The sequence below is a fragment of the Capricornis sumatraensis genome, chromosome 1, assembly GCF_032405125.1.
Source record: "Capricornis sumatraensis isolate serow.1 chromosome 1, serow.2, whole genome shotgun sequence".
Lineage (NCBI taxonomy): Eukaryota > Metazoa > Chordata > Mammalia > Artiodactyla > Bovidae > Capricornis > Capricornis sumatraensis.
Window position 1 is genome coordinate 176,447,761 of NC_091069.1, and position 20,568 is coordinate 176,468,328.

At 39.5% G+C, this 20,568-nt stretch overlaps 1 protein-coding gene across 1 annotated transcript in view; it reads right to left on the reverse strand.

Annotated features, from left to right (window-relative positions):
- OSBPL11 (oxysterol binding protein like 11) overlaps nucleotides 1-12,313 on the reverse strand; it is a 97,449-nt gene extending 85,136 nt beyond the window's left edge. The window contains exon 1 of the mRNA XM_068974210.1: nucleotides 12,123-12,313. Within this exon, the coding sequence (XP_068830311.1) occupies nucleotides 12,123-12,313 (191 nt within the window). The remainder of the gene's footprint in view (nucleotides 1-12,122) is intronic.
- Nucleotides 12,314-20,568: the final 8,255 nt, after the last annotated feature.

Below are 20,568 nucleotides of genomic sequence, written 5' to 3' on the forward strand. Positions count from 1 at the left end.
CTTGTGCTAAAGCTAAGCTAAGTCACTTCAGTCATGTCCAACTCTTTCTAAATTGAATGTAAAAAGAAATAACAAAAAACCATTTCCCTTCCTCCATACCTGAATTAAAAAGGAGAAAAAAGGTGACAACCACACAAGAAGCTCCAAGAAAAGGTCTTTTTCATTTATATATATAACCTGACTAAAGAGTTGATTCTTTTGAAAATTTTACACTACTTAACGACAAATTCAAACTCTCAAGTTTTTTACCTTAAGGAACCGGTAAGTTATTTAAAAATCAACACAGAAAAATTTAAAGCTCACTCTATTACAGAAATAAAAGAAACATCTGGGAATTCTCTGGCAGTCCAGTGGTTAGGACTCCACATGCTTACTGTCAAGGGGTCAGATTTGATCCTTGGTCGGGGAACCCTCTCCACATGCCTCGTGGAGAGGCCAAAAAAAGAAATCTTTTTTTTTTTTTATAATAGTTTCATCATAATTTTTGGTGGCAAATTTTCAAGCTTCCCATTTCTAGGAAGTAGATCACCTCCAATTACAAATTTGCATAATCAAATGATTCTGCATCTTGTATAGCTATAAAATCACGTGAAATTTTAAAAATATAACTTCAAAATATATAAGGTACACTCTAAAATGAAACCATGTCTCTGGTTACCAAGAATATAATAATAAAAACAAAAATGTTAAAGGCATAAGTATATTTTATACAGAAATTTCCCAACTGCTGATCTATTAATAAATTGATTCACTATTTACAATGATAGCAAAACAGAATAAAATCCCACTCAGAATTTCATGCTAAAACTTCACTCTTAATAAAAAAGAATCAAATTAAAACTATCCTGAAATACCATTTTTTAACCTATTAAATTTTTAGATTTTTGCCAGTCTAATAACACATTACACTGATAAGGCTGATGGGAAACAAGGACTCAATCACTGCCACTGTACAACCCAATGAGGAGAAATCTGGTAATAACTACTGATTCAGGAAGTCCAACCTCTGGGTATTTTTCCCATAGATATATTCATATGCTTGCAAGATGCCATGTGTGGAAGGTTATTAACCACAACATTATAATAACAAAATTTTGGAAAACAAATGTCCATCAATAGGGAGCTTATTAAAGGTAGACTGAATTATGTCTCTCCAAAATCCATATGGTAAAGTCCTAACCCCCACTATGATGGTTTTCAGAGATGGGGCCTTTGGGAGATACTCAGGTATAGACTGGGGCCCCTATAATGAGAGTCGTGCCTTTAAAAGAAACACCAGAGAGCTCTCTCCCACCCCTCTGTCTCTACCATGTAAGCACACAGTGAGAAGACCACCAGAAAACCTGGAAAAGAGCCCTCAGCAGAACCTGACAATGCTGGCACCCTGATCTCAAAACTTCCTGCCTTCATAGTTGTGAGAAATTAAATTTATGTTGTTTAAGCCATTCAGAGTACAGCATTTTTGTTATGAAAGCCTAAACTAATACTACATACATATACATAGTTTGATACCATTTGTGGTAAAATTAAAAGTGGAGCAAATGTATATTGTATTTACTTAATTCTTAAAAAAAAAAAATCTCTGAAAGTACACAAAAAACCAAGTGTTTACCCTCTATTTTTAGGTGAGAGGAGTCCTAGGCAGGTGGAGATCAGGTGGAAAGATTTTCATTACAAATCTTTTTTTTCTTCTGGATCAAATGAACATATTACCTATTCTCCAAAATTAGATTTAGAATATTTTTCATTTATGTTAGTTATAAATATGTGAAATATCTACAAAATTGATAAACACCTTATTCTTTATAGAATTGAGAGTACAGGCTCAGGCACTACATTAAAAAGGCCTCTTGTATCAAGGATAGGAAACCTGTTTCAGAAGCAACTGTTAGTGGCATTTCATCTCATCACTTACATCATTTTCATTCTGTCCCTTTCTTCCGTCTCTCTGTCTTTCTCCCTTGGTCTATCTCTCTTTTCTATGTCCTTTTTCCATCCCTGTTTTATCTCTTGTTCCATTTCTAATTTTCTCTTCCTTCTATCCCTCTTGACTAGGGTTTCCAGCTACAGCCAGTAGCAACCATAGGCTTCAGTCTACCCCTCCACGGACTTTCCAGCCAACCTCAAGAATAGCAATGGAAGCAAAGTGCAAAAGCAGGGGAACTCAAGGAAGGGGAGACTCTTAGTAGGAAATAATGCTTTGTTACAATACCTAATTAACCAACAAGAAAATCTTTTTTTTTCACTAGAAACTAAATTGCTCTAAAGTTTTCCTAAAACCCAGATAGCAATGTCAAAACGCTAATGCAACTTTTTTAATTAGGCAATTTAGTTTTAAGTTATACCTGAACAAGTCTGAACACAAATTATTTGATTAAACAAAATCTGTACAGTGGAAGACTCTTAGCTAGGAAAGATGTTCCCTCTCTCAAAGTAGTATAACTTACATTAAGAATATTCTCCACTATTTTCAGAGTGCTAACCATTACACCATGGGGCCTGTTATCTCTACTATTTTCAAAAGCAAAAACAAGAGACATAATTTCCCACAAGTCTATTTGACAGGTAATTACCTCTGGGACCTAAACTACATGACATTCAGAAAATACCAAAAAGACTAATTTGTGTGTTCTAACATTAAGTTGTTTGTATAGTTTTAATAAGCATAACTTCTCGAGAAATATGAACTCAAACAGACTATATTTAAACTCATAAAGCAAAAATATAAGAAATCACAGTATAGTATAACCAAATCTTGTTCAAGGCTTGGTAGAGTTCTCACTAGATTTCTGCAACAGTATTATTACTGTTCTCAGTTTTACGCCTGTAAGCTGTCTTCCCCTTGTTATCAGCTGTAGCAGACTTAAGACAAGAAAAACAAAACATAACAAATACTAGGACACAGAAATACATATTCAACTTTCCTTTAACCTTTAGAGGAAAAAAGCAAACGTTTTATGACTTTTTCTTCAAATCAACCTCAAAAGTGGTAAAAATCTCAAAGACAGCAAACACTAGGTTATATTTAGGCAAATGTCATTTCCCCATTTGCAAATGGGTACTTTTCCCTGTAACAGAGTATTTAGAGTGGAAGACACCAGATCTGACCACAAAAATTATTTCTATGTATTTGCAGACTTCTACCCCATCTACTGAAATGTATACTATTTGCTAATGTTAGCATACTCTTTTCTAACAAAGAGATCTGTTTGTTAACAGGAAGGAAATGGCAACCCACTCCAGTGTTCTTGCTTGGAGAACCCCAGAGATGGAGGAGCCTGGTAGGCTGCCGTCTGTGGGGTCGCACAGAGTTGGACACGACAAGCGACTTAGCAGCAGCAGCAGCTAGCACAGGAGTCCAAAATAAGAAAAAGCAGGCCCATCATATGCCCCAATTTGCTTTTCAGTTCCTCCTCTGGGTAGTTCTCTTCTCTCCATTTTAAATAAAAAAGTGGGAGATTTGCAGATTTGTACATTTTTCTGAAAGCTGACAAGAAGAAAAATAAAGGAACCATACACATTTTATAAACTTTGAACATTTACTATGAAAAAGGAAGGAAGGATCTAGAATTAAGAAATCTATTTTCATTTTAAATACTGAATATAAATCATATGAGTATAAATTACTCTGGAAAGAAGTTTTAAGGCTAATAAACACACTTTTCAGCTTTGGTTTTGAAAAAGTTCAGATTAATATTTTGCAAATATAGTTGAGGCTCTTCCCTTTTCTGATCCTTTTTCATGATCCTCCCAAAATAAGCCTTGGGGTCCCTATTTCCACTGTTCTGAGAGCATACATTATTTTAGAATTAACTAACAGAGAGCTTCATACATGGAAAAGACTCAAAACTATTTGCTGCATGAGTTACAACACTAGTAAATGATGAAACTTTTGTTGTTGTTCAATCGCTAATCACGTCCACCTCTTTGTAACCCCATGGACTGAAGTATGCCGGGCTTCCCTGTCCTTCCTTCACTATCTCCCAGAGTTTGCTCAAATTCATGTCCGTTGAGTCGGTGATGCTACCCAACCAGTTATCTCATCCTCTGCTACCCTATTCTCCATTTGCCTTCAATCTTCCCCGGCATCAGGGTCTTTTCCAATGAGTGCTCTTTGCATCATGGTCACAGCCCTGTCATGGCGAAGGGGCTTGCATAACTCGATGAAGCTATAAGCCATGCCATGCAGGGCCACCCAAGACAGGTTATAGTAGAGAGTTCTGACAAAATGTGGTCCACTGTAAGAGGGAATGGGAAACCACTCCTGAATTCTTGCTGAGAGAACCCCATGAGCAATATGAAAAGGCAATGAAGAAGCTTCCACGTCCTAAACTAATTCTTCATCAGTAATTATTCATTCCTTTAGAGAGCTCATCTACTTTTAATATCTTTAGGCAAACAGCTCCCTGGGAATAAAAGTTCTCTCATTTACTAGCTATATAACCTTGGCCAACTTATTTAGACTACTTTCTGGGAAGGGGCACTGTCCCTAAATTGTTGAGGCAGCATATTCTCCTAACCCTCATATTGAGGGTCTCTGATCCAGGGGCCCCAAGTAATAGGTAGAGGAGGTTGTGGCATTTGTAGGAGCTTGAACAACCATTTGTAACCTAAATGGGAATACCAAGAGGATTAAATGTGATAATAAAAGAGAGAACATTCTGGATACTACAAAGGCAATTATCTACATTTCTAAAGCCCCATATCTCTAAGTCACTTAAACATTCTGGCAACTTAAGCTCAGTTTACCCAAAAGCAAATGTATCACGTAACTCTCAAAAATCTGTTTCTCCTAGTACAGACTTCTCAAAGTTTTGTATCTGGATAACTGAAGTCAATTTTTACTTCCTTTCCCTCTACTACCTTCCACCTAATCACCCAATCAACCACCAAGCTCTGTCACTCTTCCTCTAATGATTCCCTTCTTTTTCAGCCTATTAGCACATTTTCCTTATTATCAAATGTCTGGGTCATGACAACTGATTTCCAAGTAGTTCCTCTTATTCCCCAAAGATCAAATTCATCCCCCAATTCTCAGCTTAAGAGACAAACTTTCAATAGTGTAGCTGTCAAATCTACCTCAATCACAGATGACAATCTTGAATCCATTCATATTAATATTTATGACGTGCACCTTATTGCATGGCTCCCATTGATCCCTACCTGTTGGTATTCACACCTTTGTGTGGGCTAAACCTCATCTTTTTCTTAATGAATAGTGAAAAGTGATGTGACTTCACTTCCATGTCTAGGTTACGAAAGACTGACTTCCTTCTTGCTAGCACTCTCTTCTCACTTCCTCACTCTGATGAAATAAGCTGCCAAGTTGTAAGATACTCCATGGAGAGGTCCATGTGGCTAAAAACCAAAGAAAGCCACCAGTGGTCATCTCATGAGGAACTGAGGTCTGTTTCCAAAAAGCCAAAATAAATGAATTGTGCCAAAACATGAATTGTGCCAAATGAATGAATTGTGCCAAAACATGAATGAGCCAGGATGTGGATCCTTCCCAGCTGAGCCTCAAGATGACTATAGCCTTGTGAAAGACCCAGAGGCAGAGAACCCAGCAGTACTGCACCAATATTACTGACCCACAGACACTGTGAGATTAAAAAAACACTGCTGTTTCAATACACTACATTTGGGGTTAATTTGTAGCACAATAATAGATAACAAACACACTATCTCATATTTCTAAATAAATTCTAGGCAGATTAAAAAATTAAATATAAAACTACCAGATTATCTTAAAACTACATGAAAACAAATATTTATAATTTCTATAATTTGAAGTAAAAGAAAAAAGAGTAAAAGTTTGATTTATACAGGTTTTCTATATGACTGGAAAAATGTAATAGATTAAAATACAAAGATCAGGAAAATCTCTGCAGCAAGCATAGAAAAATATTTAACCATACAAAACTAAGATATATGTAGTTACATATTTGTTACATAAAAAACTAATATAAATTTTCTGAAATGATAGTGAAGAAATCAGTAAAAGGTAGTGCCTCCAGGGAGGGAACATGGGTGGCTGGGACAAGTATGTAAGGTAAACATTTCACTGTATTCTATCAACAAAGTAATAATAGTTTACAGTATTACTGATATTAAAAATATTAACTAGCAAAAGTATTAACATGGAATATTTAAAATAAACTTCAAATATATTAATAAAAAATGAGAAGATATAAGCAGGTATTTAACATGAGAAAAAATAAAATTAATCATAAAGAAAGATGAGTTCAAAATGGATCAGAGACCTAAACGTAAGTTCAAAAATTTAAAACTCTTAGACAAAAATATACGTGCAAATCTTTGCGACCTTGGCATTGGCAACGATTCTTAAATGTGATACCAAGCATAAGCAAAAAAAGAAAAAACAGACGGGCCTTCATGAAAATTAAAAGCTTCTGTGCTACAAATAATTTCATCAAGAAAGTGAAAAGACCAGAATTCCACGGTGGTCCAGTGGTCTGCCATGGGCCTAAATTCAATCCCTGGTTGGGGAATTAAGACCCCACAAGCCCTGTGGCTTGGCAAAAAAAAAAAAAAAAGAAGAAGTGAAAAGACAACCCACAAGTGGGAAAAATACTTGCAAATCAATATCTGATAAGGGAATTGTTCACAGAATACACAAAGAACCATGACAACTCAATAATAAAAAGATAAATAATCCAATTTTAAAATGGCCAAAGATATCAACAAAAAGTCTACAAATAATAAATGCTGGAGAGGCTGTGGAGAAAAAGGAATCCTACTGTTGGTGAGGATACAAACTGGTACAGCCACTCTAGAAAACAGTATGGAGGTGCCTTAAAAAACTAAAAATAGAGTTACCATATGATCAAGCAATCTCACTCCTGGGCATATATCTGGAAAAGATGAACACTCTAACTCAAAGAGATAGATGCACCCCAATGTTCACAGCAGCACTATTTATAATAATCAAGACATGGAAGCAACCTAAATGTCCACTGATATAGGTGAATGTATAAAGAAGATGTAATACAAACACACACAATAGAATACTACTCAGCAAAAAAATAATGCCATCTGCAGCAACATGGATGTACCTAGACTTTAACATAGTAAATGAAATAAGTCAGAGAAAGACAAATACCATATACCACTTATATGTGGAATCTAAAAAAAGACACAAAGGAACTTATTTACAAGATATAAATAGACTCACAGACACTAAAAACAAATTTGTGATTACCAAAGGGGAAAGGGGTAAGGGATAAATTAGGAGTTTGGAATTAACAGATACAAATTGCTGTATATAAAATAGATAAACAGCAAGGACCTGCTGCATAACACAAGGAACTATATTTAGTATCTTGTAATAACCAAGGTCCGTCTAGTCAAGGCTATGGTTTTTCCTGTGGTCATGTATGGATGTGAGAGTTGGACTGTGAAGAAGGCTGAGCGCCGAAGAATTGATGCTTTTGAACTGTGATGTTGGAGAAGACTCCTGAGAGTCCTTTGGACTGCAAGGAAATCCAACCAGTCAATTCTGAAGGAGATCAGCCCTGGGATTTCTTTGGAAGGAATGATGCTAAAGCTGACACTCCAGTACTTTGGCCACCTCATGCGAAGAGTTGACTCATTGGAAAAGACTCTGATGCTGGGAGGGATTGGGGGCAGGAGGAGAAGGGGACGACTGAGAATGAGATGGCTGGATGGCATCACTGACTCGATGGACATGAGTCTGGGTGAACTCCAGGAGTTGGTGATGGACAGGGAGGCCTGGCGTGCTGCGATTCATGGGGTCGCAAAGAGTCGGACACGACTGAGCGACTGAACTGAACTGAACTGAATAAGCTACAATGGAAAAGAATCCAACACTTTGCTGTATACTTGAGACTAGCACAGTATTGTAAACCAACTATCCAGTTCAATTTTTTAAAAGTGGCCAAAAGATCTGAATACACATTTCTCCAAAGACGACAAATAACCAGTAAGAACATGAAGATACTTAACATTATTAGTCATCAGGGAAATGCAATTCAAAAACCACAGTGAGATGCCATTTCATACCCACTAGGATGGCTAAAACCAAAAAGACAGACAGTAACAAGTGTTGATGAGAATGTCAAGAAATTAAAACCTTAATATACTGCTGATAAGATAAGATGGTGCAATAGATTTGGAAAACGGTCTAACAGGTTCACAAACAGTTGAACAGTTAAACAATTACCTTATAACCCAACAATTCTACTCCTAGGTATATATCCAAGGGAAATGAAAACATATGTCCATGCAAAACTTGAACACAAATATTCAAAGCAGCATTATTCATAATATACAACATGGAAACTGATGAACAGATTAGCAAAATGTGGTATATTCATAAATGGAATATTATTCAGCCACAAAAAGGAATAAAGTAACGATATACGCTATAACATATATGACCTGTGAAAGCATTATGCCAATTAATCTTCCAAGTCTGCAAAGCCAAACCCCAGTGTCTGAAACACAAGTGCATGTGCTCAGTTGTTCAGTCGTGAGCACAAGTCTGTGCTAGCCAGGCTCCTCTGTCCATGGAATTTTCCAGGCAAGAATACTGGAGTGTTTTACCATTTCTATTCTAGGGGATATTCCCAATCCTGGGATAGAGCCCACATCTCTGTGTCTCCTGCACTGGCAGGTAGATTATTTACCACTGAGCCACCTGGGAAGCCACTGAATCACACAGTCTTTACTGAATTTCAACCACTCCCTAAGACATAACCTGAACTCTCCATTGTTTAAAATGAGATAGTAGCAAGTTACAGGTAAGCACAGTTGCATTCATGGCTCTCAAGTTCCAGAGGGCGCTGGTGAGGCCATGGAAGAAAATGAGACAGAAAACAGAAAACATGGAGATGATAAAGCAACATATCAGCTTCTAAAGTAAAAGAGCCAAGCAAAGAAGTGAGAAAGGAGCAATTAGACAACAGTTAGAGCAATAAAGGGGCTCCCAGCATAGCAGTCAGTAAAGAATCTGCCTGCAATGAGAGAGACCTGGGTTCAATTCCTAGGTTGGGAAGATCCCCTGGAGAAGGAAACGACAGCGCACTCCAGTATTCTTGCCTGGAGAATCCCATGGACAGTGGAGCCTGGTAGGCTACAATCCATGGGGTCACAAGAGTCGGACATGACTTGGTGCTTTCTCTTAGAGCAATAAAGGAGAAATTAAGAGAAAGTAATGTCAAAAAAGGCAAGAATAGTAACAGATACACTTATAAAGATATCATATATCTTATAAAGTTGGAATAAGAATCTAAAAATATTCATCATTTTTTACTCATATCCTTGGTAAGGACAGAGCCAATTGTCATGGGTTAAGCAATAAATAAGGGTTATGGAAATGGAAGCAGTTGAGGGTAAATTGTTTTTAAGAGGAAAGGATTTAGATTAATTTTCATTATTGTTTTTGTTTTTTAAATCTAGAGACTTTGGGCCTCAGAGGAAGAAGCCTGGGAAGAAGTAACACAAGACAATGAAGGAAACTGACTAATGTCCCACAGGATAAAGGGATAAATTCAACTGAGAGACAGGCTGAAAGACTAGCTTTGAACAAGCCTCATCTAAGTAAAAGTATATGTCAGTATGTAAATGTAGTAATGCGCTATATATCTGCATCACTGGGGAAGAGTTCCACATAACTGAATTACCCGACACAAGCATTTTTTTTAGTAATTTTCCTTGAAATTGTTCACCACTGTATGATACAGTTGTCTGCCTTCTTAAACATATTGTACTCTCCTGGATGACAAGGTCATTGTAACTATAATTATATTAATAGGAAGTAATATAGCTACATGTTAATTTTTCAAATCTTTGACTGTTCTATGTTGTCATCTGCCATTTCCTGAAAACTTTTTTTTCCTTTGTGCTTTCAACAGATTCTAGTTTTAAAATTATATAACCATTAAATAATACCCTAAGTAAGGGATAATAGAATCCTGAATCAAAGTATGGGAATAAAGTATATGGCTTTATGACAGTGTTAAAAAACCTGTTTCACTTTTCAATTCAGTTAAAGATTGGGTTTCAAACAGTTGAAGATGTCAGAAGACTGACCTCTGGCTACATGAAATATTACTTTATCTTGCTTCCTTAAGTTATAGCAAAATAACCCTGCCAAGTTATTGATAATTTTATATGGTTAGTCTTAAACCACACACACACACACACACACACACACACACACACGTATCATGCATTCCAAAACTGAGCCTAGACATTTCACAGTAACTTTACTTTCCTTTCGTATAATCATTTACCAATAAAAAGTTATAATCTTCTACATTTCTGTACGTAAATACAGCCAAGTATATTTCATATATATGGATATTATTCATGATAAGTGTATGGCCTTCACAAAATCTTGATTTTAATCTCTTCCAAATTTCATACAAATTTCACAACTACAAACATCACAAAGGCTAAAAAGGACTAGAGCTAGGCACAAGGCACTTGACCAAAATTTAAGAATTCATTCCTATAGTTTCAAAGGATATTACAATTTCATTCATTTATTCTTAAGATTCTGAATAATCCAGCAATTTCACTTCCGGGTATTCATCCGAAGGAAAGGAAAACACTAATTTGAAAATATATCTGAAACTTCAAGTTCGCTGCAGTATTATTTAAAAAAGCCAAAACATGGAAGCAACCAAAGAGTCCATCAAATGGACAATGATGAGTAGATAAATAAAATGTGGTATATATACACACAGTGGAATATCATTCAGCCATAAAAAAGGAAATATTGCCATTTGCAACAAGGTGGACGTACTTTGATAGCATTATGCTAAGTGAGAAAAGTCAGAAAGAGAAAAGACAAATACTGTACAATCCTTATATGTAGAATCTAAAAAACAAAACGAAACTCATAAACACAGAGAACAGATTGAGGGCGGCCAGAGTCAGGGGTGGGTACAATGGGTGACGGTGATCAAAAGGTACAAACTTCCGTTATAAAATAAGTAAGACGTGGAAAGGTACTGTGCAGCATCATGACTACAGTTGATAATACTGTATCACGCATTTAAAAGTTGCTAAGAGAGCCCTCATAAAATAAAATTTAACTGTGCAGGGACACACATTAACTAGATCTATTGTGGTGATCATTCCACAATACATAAAAATATCAAACATCAAACCTTTATGTTGTACACCTGAACCTAATATAATGTTACATGTCAAATATTTCTCAATTAAAAAAAAAGATTCTGGATGGCTATGCTCACTTATCCTATACATTATCAAAAACAAAAAACTACCATTACTTCTCCAGCACTCACTTCCTGTTCCTTCAGTTTTTCATTCATATCAATGAAAATTAATAAATGTAGAATCTCTCAAAGACAGAGGGGTGTGAGTGGCCTAATCAACTCAAACTGAAACACCTCACTAGTTTAGAGTATTGGAGTAGAGTTGAGTTTGTACTTTTGCCGAGACATGATTTTGATCCCTGAATCGGGAAGATGCCCTAGAGATGGGAATGGCAACCCACTCCAGTATTCTTGCCTGGAGAATTCCATGGACAGAGGAGTCTGGCAGGCTACAGTCCACGGGGTCACAAAAACAGACAAGACTGAGCACGCACACACTCTGTATATAATTATTTATGCACATCTCTCTTTCTAAATCACAAATACTATGAGGGCAAGAATCTTTTTCTGATTGAACGATTCCATCCATCACTGGACAAACAAGTTCTCAGCACCAAGCATTTTGCTAGTCTCTGGAGAGAGTGTAGTTAAACAGTAACCCCCCTTTCAACAAGCAAGCAAGGAGGCAGACTTGTCGTAAACAAATTACAATATAGGAAAAAACAAAAGTGGGTATAGACTCAAATCACAGGAAAAATTAACTCTAGGTAGTAGAGGGAGTTAAGGGATACATTTATGTGTTCTCCTAAAGGCCTTCAATAAACACTTGTTGAATGGACAAATAAATGTATTAAATCTTGCTAATGAAAGCTGAGACTCCCAAGTCCAAATGAAACGTATTAGTTACTTCTGAATATACTGCATAAACCTAACCCTTCAACAACTGCAGGAATGCAGACTTCAGCATACTCACCCCCTCCTCAGGAAATCACCTTGGAGAAAGGGCCATACCTGTACTGCCAGCCTTTGGCACTGCCACCTCGGCTGCTACTGCTGCTGCTGATTCCACCCCCACAGCCACTGTTGCCGCTGTTCTTGTTCGGGGTCACCGCGGTGGCCAGGCCCTCCAGCCTTCCTTCGCTCTCTGAGACTTTCATTGCTGACACTGGTTCACCTCCCTGCATCTTAACTCCAAAGTCCATCTGCCCTTCTTGGGCGGGAGAAACAACTCTGTAGAGTAGTTTTGTAAGTGATAAGATTTAAGATCTGATCTGAAAGGGCTCCCAATTGCTAAACTAGCGGGCGGCTGGAGCAGTAATCATCAAATAGCTCAGGGAAGGAATGAATACAAACATTCCCCCTGAAGGAAACTTTTAAGAGAAGGACAGCGAAGAGGGCAGATGTCCTTTAAATATATATATCTCCTTCCGGACAAAAGCAAGGAGGAAAAAAAAATCACCCTGCCAGAGGATTTGGTGGCATGCTCAAAGGAGGAGTAGAAACAGCGTGAGGAGGTCGCGGACCCTAGCCAGGAGGGCTGGGCGAAGTACGGACCACTGACGGGAACCCGCGGCCTGACCTCTGGGCTGACGGACTGACCCGCCTCGCTCCCTCTTCTCAAGCTGGTCCTTAGGGGGAAGGTTCAGTCCAGCCCGCTCGGCGGTTCCCACAGCAGCTCTCGAGACAGAGCTGGAGCGGCTCGCGCTCAGCCCGGGAGGAGGGTCGGGGAAGGAGGCCGCCGGGGGCGGGACGCCGGCTCCCAGGGTCGCCTCGCCTCCAGTCAGAGGCGAGCAGCTCGGGGCGATTTCCTCCAACGCCCCTGGCCTTGGGCCCTCGACCGGGTTCCCAGAGGCGGACAAGTCCCTCACCCTCGCTACTGCCCAAACGTGAAACCCACAACTGCGGCCACCGCCCCACCCACAGCCCTACAGCCCCACAGCCGGTCACCCGCCCGCTCGCTCTCTTCCCGCCTTCCCTTCCGGAGTAGCGTGAGCTCACTTCCCCCAGAGCAGAGGCCACTGGCGCCATCTTGGAGAAGGGCGCGCGGCCCTGAAGGGGGCGGAGCCTCGGGGATCGCGGTGCTGGGGCGGTGGACTCCGAGGAATGGGAGGAGGCAGGCAGCGAAGGGAGGAGCAGTGGGTCAGCCACAAGGCAGAAAAAAAGGAGTTAGCGCCCTAATGAAGGTGTCTTGCGGCCTTCCTATCCTGGGCAAGGCCTTCCATTTGAGGGCCCATTCCAGGCATTTTAGGAAGAAAGCTTAGAAAAATGTCATTTCTGTAAGGAATTTTAAAAAAATAATTCATCTTAGTAATTTTTAAAAAAAGCCTTATTGGCATAAGGTAAATCAATATTATAAATGAAAAAGAAACTATCATGGAAATTAGAGCTCTCAGAATCAAAACTAGTTATTCTGAGGGTCTTCCCTAGTGGCTCAGCAGTAAAGAATCCACCTACCAATGCAGGAGATGCTGCTTTGATCCCTGGATCTCCAAGACTGCCTGGAAGAGGAAGGGCAACCCAGTCCAGTATTCTTGCCTGGGAAATTCCCTGGACACAGGAACCTGGCAGGCTACAGTCTATGGGATCTCAAAAGAGTCCAGTCGGACACAACTTAGGGATTAAGGACAATGTTCTTTCTGACCTCAGACAACTCTTTCACCCTCCTTAAGCCTAGACTTTTGTATCTATGAAATCAGAATGTTTAGGTGATTTCTAAAGTTCCTTCTAGGACTTCCCTGGTGGCTCAGATGGTAAAGCATCTGCCTACAATGTGGGAGACCCGCATTCCATCCCTGGGTTGGGAAGATCCTCTGGAGAAGGAAATGGCAACCCACTCCAGTACTCTTGCCTGGAAAATCCCAAGGACAGAGGAGCCTGGTAGGCTACAGTCCATGGGGTCGCAAAGAGTTGGACAAGACTGAGCAACTAAACTTTCTTTCTTTCTAATTGTAAATTACAGTTTCTAACGACATGACTTGAATGTATACCATGTGCGAAACACTAGAAGTAGTATTGTTGTTCAGTAGCTAAGCTGTCTCCGACTCTTTGCAACCCCATGGACTGCAGCACTCTAGGCTCCTCTATACTCCACTGTCTCCCACAGTTTGCTCAAATTCATGTCCATTGAGTTGGTTAAGTTATCTAATATCCTCCGATGTCTTCTTCTGTTGCTTTCAATCATTCCCAGCATCAAGGTCTTTTCCAATGAGTTAGCTCTTCATATCAGGTGGCCAAAGTATTGGAGCTTCAGATTCAGCAATGGTCTTAGTTTTTTGAATGTTGAATTTCAAGCCAGCTTTTTCACTCTCCTCTTTCACCTTCATCAAGAGGCTCTTTAGATCCTCTTTGTTTCTGCCAATGGAGTGGTATCATCTGCGTATATAAGGTTGATGATTTCTCCCAGCAATCTTTATTCCAGCTTGTGTTTCATTCAACCTGGCATTTCACATGATGTACTCTGCATATAAGTTAAATAAGCAGGGTGACATATACAGTATGACAAAAAACTTGTCATACTCGTTTCCCAATTTTGAACCAGTCTGTTGTTCCATGTGCAGTTCTAACTGTTGCTTCTTGACCTGCATACAGGTTTCTAAGGAGACAAACAAGGTGGTCTTGTACTTCCATCTCTTTAAGAATTTCCCACAGTTTGTTTTGATGCACACAGTCAAAGTCTTATCATAGTGAAGCAGATGTTTTTCTGGAATTTCCTTGCTTTCTCCATGATCCAACAAATGTTGGCAATTTGATCGGTGGTTCCTCTGCCTTTTCAAAACCCAACTTGTATATCTGGAATTTTTCAGTTCATGTACTGTTGAAGCCTAGCTTGAAGGATTTTCAGCATAAGCTTGCTAGCATGTGAAATGACTGCAGTTGTACTGTACTTTGAACATTCTTTGTCATTGCTCTTCTTTGGGATTGGAATGAAAAGTGACTTTTCCAGTCCTGTGTCCACTGCTGAGTTTTCCAAATTTGCTGGCATATTGGGTGTAACACTTTAACAGCATCATCTTTTAGGATTTGAAATAGCTCAACTGGAATTCCATCACCTCCACTAGCTTTGTTTGTAGTAATGCTTCCTAAGGCCCACTTGACTTCACACTCCAGGTTGCCCAGTTCTATGTGAGTGACCACTCCATCATGGTTATCTGGGTCATTAAGACCTTTCTTGTATACTTCTTCTGTGTATTCTTGCCACTTCTTAATCTCTTCTACTTCTGTTAGGTTCTTACTGTTTCTGTCCTGTTTTGTGCCCATCTTTGCATGAAACGTTCCCTTGATATCTCCAATTTTCTTGAAGAGATCGCTAGTCTTTCCCATTCTATTTTCTTCTATTTCCCTGCATTGTTCTTTCAAGAAGGCCTTTTTACCTCTCCTTGCTATTCTCTGGAACTCTGCATTCAGTTGGGTATAGCTTTCACTTTCTCCCTTGCCTTTCATGTCTCTTCTTTCCTCAACTATTTGTAAAGCCTCCTCAGACAACCACTTTGCCTTCTTGCATTTCTTTTTCTTTGGGATGATTTTGGTCACTGCCTTCTGTACACTGTTACAAACCTCCATCCATAGTTCTTTAGGCACTCTGTCTACCAGATCTGATCCCTTAATTTATCAGCTCCACTGTATAATCATAAGGGATTTGATTTAGGTCATACCTGAATGACCTAGTGGTTTTCCCTACTTTCTTCAACTTAAGCCTGAATTTTGCAATAAGGAAGTCATGATCTGAGCCAAAGTCAGCTCCAGGTCTTGTTTTTCTGGCTGTATAGAGCTCCTTCATCTTTGGCTGCAAAGAACATAATCAATATGATTTCAGTATTGACCATCTGGTGATGTCTCAAAGTAAAAAAGTAAATAAAGTAGTAATATATAGTTATACAGATAATTAAACCCATGAAGAAAATAAAAGGAGATGATGTAGAAAATAAGCACGATGGAATAGAGAAATTACTTTTAGGAAGAACAATTGAAAAAAGCCATCTATGACGAGGTGGCATTTAAAGTGAGAGAATAAAGAAAGGGGAGGAAGCTAAGGGGAAAGCAAGCTTTACTTATTTTGGGAAATGAGAGACCTGGGACCCTGGATCTCAGTGAATAAAAAGTGGTGTGAAATGAAAGCAAAGAGATAGGCAGAGAAATTTGGATTTTAAGTGCAATGGAAAGTCATTGAAACTTTTAATAAAGGAGGATTATGATCTGACTTATGTTTTTAGACCATTTCTCTAGTCTTTTCAGCAGATGGTCCTAGCACACTGGATATTCACATACAAAAGAATAAAATTGGACCCTACATACCATACACAGAAGTTAACTCAAAATGTATCAAAGACACAAATGTAAAAGCTAAAATATTAAAACTCTTAAATGAAAAAAAGGTGTAAATCTCCACACCCAGAGGTCAGGCAAAGCCTTTTGACTACAACACCAAAGCATAAGTGACAAAAGAAAAAAGAGATTGGACTTCATGAAAATTAAAAACATTTGTTTTGCAAGCAATACCATCAAGGAAGTAAAAAGGCAATCCATAAAATGGGGGAAAAATATCTGCAAACCATATATATATAAGGAACTTATATCCAGTATATGTAAAGAGTTCTTACAACTCATTAATAAAAATACAAATAACCAAATTTTTTAATGGACAAAGGAATGGAACATTTATTCAAAGAAGATATAGGAATGATCAACAACTACATTAAGAAGTTTTCAACATTGTTACTAACCAAGGAAACAGATCAAAACCGCAATGAGCAGGGCTGCCCTTGTGGTCCAATGGATAAGAATCCGCCTTGCAATGCAAGGGACACTAGTTCAATTACCGGTCCGGGAAGATCCCATGTGCTGGAGGGCAACTAAGCTTATGCACCACAACAACTAAGCCTGTGCTTTAGAGCACTCCAGCCACCACTGCTGAAGCCGGGTGCCTAGGGTCTGTGCTCTGCAGCAAGAGAAGCCACCACAATAGAAAACCGGTGCACCGCAGCTAGAGTGGCCTCTTCTCACCACAACTAGAGAAAGCCTGTGCACAGCAACAAAGAACCAGTGCAACCATCAATGAATAAACAGATAAAATAAAACAGCATTTAAAAAAAAAAAACACAATGAGGGACTTCTCTGGCAGTCTAGTGGTAGGAACTCCATGCTTTCACTGCCAAGGGTACAGGTTTAATACTTGGTTGGGGAACTAAGACCCTGTAAGCTGCGCAGTGTGGCCAAAAATATATATACATATATAAAAGGTAGAGAATAAGCTAACCAGTATTGATGAGGGATGTGGCAAAGTTGGAATCCTCATACTCCAACAGAGGAAATGTAAAATGTGGTATATCCACACAATGCAGTATTACTTGGCCATAAAAGGAATGGAGTGCTAATATATGCTACAACAAGAATAAGGGACAACATGGAGACTGAGCATGAGCACGGGAGTCTGGAAAAGGTTTCAACTTTTGAGACCTATAAACTATTTCGTTGTTGCACTCAATGGTGATGAGAATTGGGGACTAGCCCATGCTAATCAAATGAACAACAAATGGATGTGTAGCAGCTGGAATGATGTGTTATTTAACAATGAAAAATACAGTACAGAGTACTCAAGTTTGGTATCAGCACTTTCTATGAAAGACAATCAACAGGAAAAGCTACATTATTAACAGAAGGTTACATGAGGCTCATGGAATCAGAGCCAGGAGAGTTGATTCATAGGTGTTTTATTATTTTTAAGTAAAAATTTTTTGTTGTTGTACAATAGGGTCTGAGTCTGACTTTCATTTAATGTTTAAGGAGAAAAGAGGGCATATTATTTGAACAAAGAAGATAAAGGCACTTTTTAAAAAGCCTTTAATGAAGGATATGTTCATCTTTTTGAAGAGTTTAAGGTACATTCTCCTGATTCCAGGTGGGTGATGATGGATCAGTGCATCCTTGCACGTGGAAAGTGGTCAAGGACATGCACTTATATGTCAGACTGACAGTGATTGACTACTGATTGCATGCATGTGACATTGGGTGAGTTACCTAAATTCTTTATACTTGTTTCTTGCCTGAAAATGAGAGTAATAACCTTTCTGTATGGATTGAATTGTGCCTCCTGAAAATTCATCTAATTCTCAATGTGTAGAGAAGGATGCTTATGAGTTAATTAGCTTTTGATGAGGTCATCATAACCTCCCCATGATGAGACTGCTGCTGCTGCTGCTGCTAAGTCGCTTCAGTCGTGTCCGACTCTGTGTGACCCCATAGATAGCAGCCCACCAGGCTCCCCCGTCCCTGGGATTCTCCAGGCAAGAACACTGGAGTGGGTTGCCATTTCCTTCTCCAATGCATGAAAGTGAAAAGTGAAAGTGAAGTCGCTCAGTCATGTCCGACTCTTAGCAACCCCATGGACTGTAGCCCACCAGGCTCCTCCATCCATGGGATTTTCCAGGCAAGAGTGCTGGAGTGGGTGCCATTGCCTTCTCCGCATGATGAGATTAGTACCTTTTTAAGAAGACACACCAGAATGCTTTCTCTCTGCCCCCCAACCCCCACCCCAGCCCCACCCCCGCCCCCAACTCCTGTGTGAAGACACAGGGAGAAGGAGGCCATCCACAGGCCATGAAGACAGTTCTCACCAGAAACTGGTGAGTTTGATCTTGGACCTCTAACTTTCAGATACTGTATTTTGTTATGACAGTTGGAGGTGAGACAATCTCCCTTTTGAGTGGTTATCAGCATTAAATGAAATGACACGTGGAATCTGACACATGACTTGGTAAGTGTTTAGCAACTGTTAGTCATGGTTACTGTAAGAATAGGGTTTTCTTGCCAAATACAGTGAATGGCTGTGTTTGGCGAGGGCACCTATCCCCTGGACAGCTCTGAAGACACACCAAGCAACATATTTCTGAAGACGCCCAAATTTTTCTATGGGAGGATACCAGCTTTGTTTCACAGATGAAATGACATTTTCCAGAGGTAGCAAAAGAGACTTGTCAGGGTACGGAGATAAATACTCCTAAGGACGTTACCTGGAGTCACCAGCTTGTGGGTGTCTGGGTGAAAAGGCAGGTTCACCAGGGGATCCCTGCTTCAGTGTCGCCCCCTCACAGAGGCCTTCCCTGACCACTCACTCTGTACAGAGCAGCAGCCCCTCCCCATTCTTCCAGCCTTTTACCTTGCTTTCATTTTCTAAGCACCTAACATTATATGCTCTGTTGTGCATTTTCTGTCTGCTCATTAAAATGTAAGCTGCATGAGGAAAGAGTCAATTCTTTTTTTCCCACCTCTGCACTCTCAGTACTGGAACACTTGCCTGGAACATTTGTTGAATGAATGAATTTACAGCAGTGGTTAGGAATACAAAATTGGCGTCAGCCTTCGAATCTTGGCTTTGTCACTTACAGCATGTAATCTTGGGCAAGTTACTACCTTTGTGAACCTGAGTTTTCTCATCTATAAAATGGAAATAGGATGAAATAAGAAAATATACAAAAAGTGCTTATTAGCACAGTGCCTGGCATCTAGTGAGGACTGAACCAGTGCTGGCCACATTTTCTCTCTCACCCTGGTGTGCAGGGGAGGGAAGGGTAATTTATTTCCCAGAAGCACAGGAGGCCTTCTTTCTCCTTGAGCCCGCTGCTGGCTGTGGCAGCTACAGCAGCTGGAATAAGGAGACTGATAAGCCGCAGAGAAACAGGACAGGAGGGGACTGGGGAGCAGAGGAGCGGGGAGCAGTAATAATCCCATGAGAGCCACTGTGAGAATAAGGCTGTGGACCCAAAATTTCTGTTTTTTAAAAAAATGAAAGGGACTTCCCTGGTGACCCAGTGGCTAAGACTCTGCACTCCCAAAGCACATGGGGCCTAAGTTTCATCCCTGGTCACGGAACTACATCCCACATGCCTCAACTAAGACCAGGTGCAGCCAAAGAAAGAAATATATATATATTATTGAAGGAAGGAAAAGAGAAAAAAAGAGCAATTCTGAGAGGACAAAATGTTCACGTTCACAATAGATGTTACTGCTACTTTGGTGAAACAGAGTTCTGATTAACCAGGAGCCCCATCTTCCCTGCCTCCAGCTTAGACTGAAATCTTTATCAGTTTCCCAGTCCAATGGGGGGGATTCTGATGAAGGGCTCTAAGTAGGGAGCATTAAAGTGGAAACATTCCCCTGCCAAGCTCCTGGTGGGAGTTAAAGAAGCAGACATACTCAGATTTTGTTTGAGAGAAGGAAGGAACCTTGGGAAAGAGAGAATGGAGTGGTGATCAGTTTTGATAACATGACTTTTTTTTCCCTTCCCTTTTTTTCGCTTCTCCCAGACCTCTCCCCTGAATCCTTATTGAACCTGAAAGTATTTTTTTTTTAATAACCAGTAGACAGTAAAATTAGCTCTTCAAGTTGTGTTATAAAGTGAGAACATATGTTCTTTCAATATGATGTGTTTGGCTTGTCCATTTTTAGACTCATTGGCTAGTGC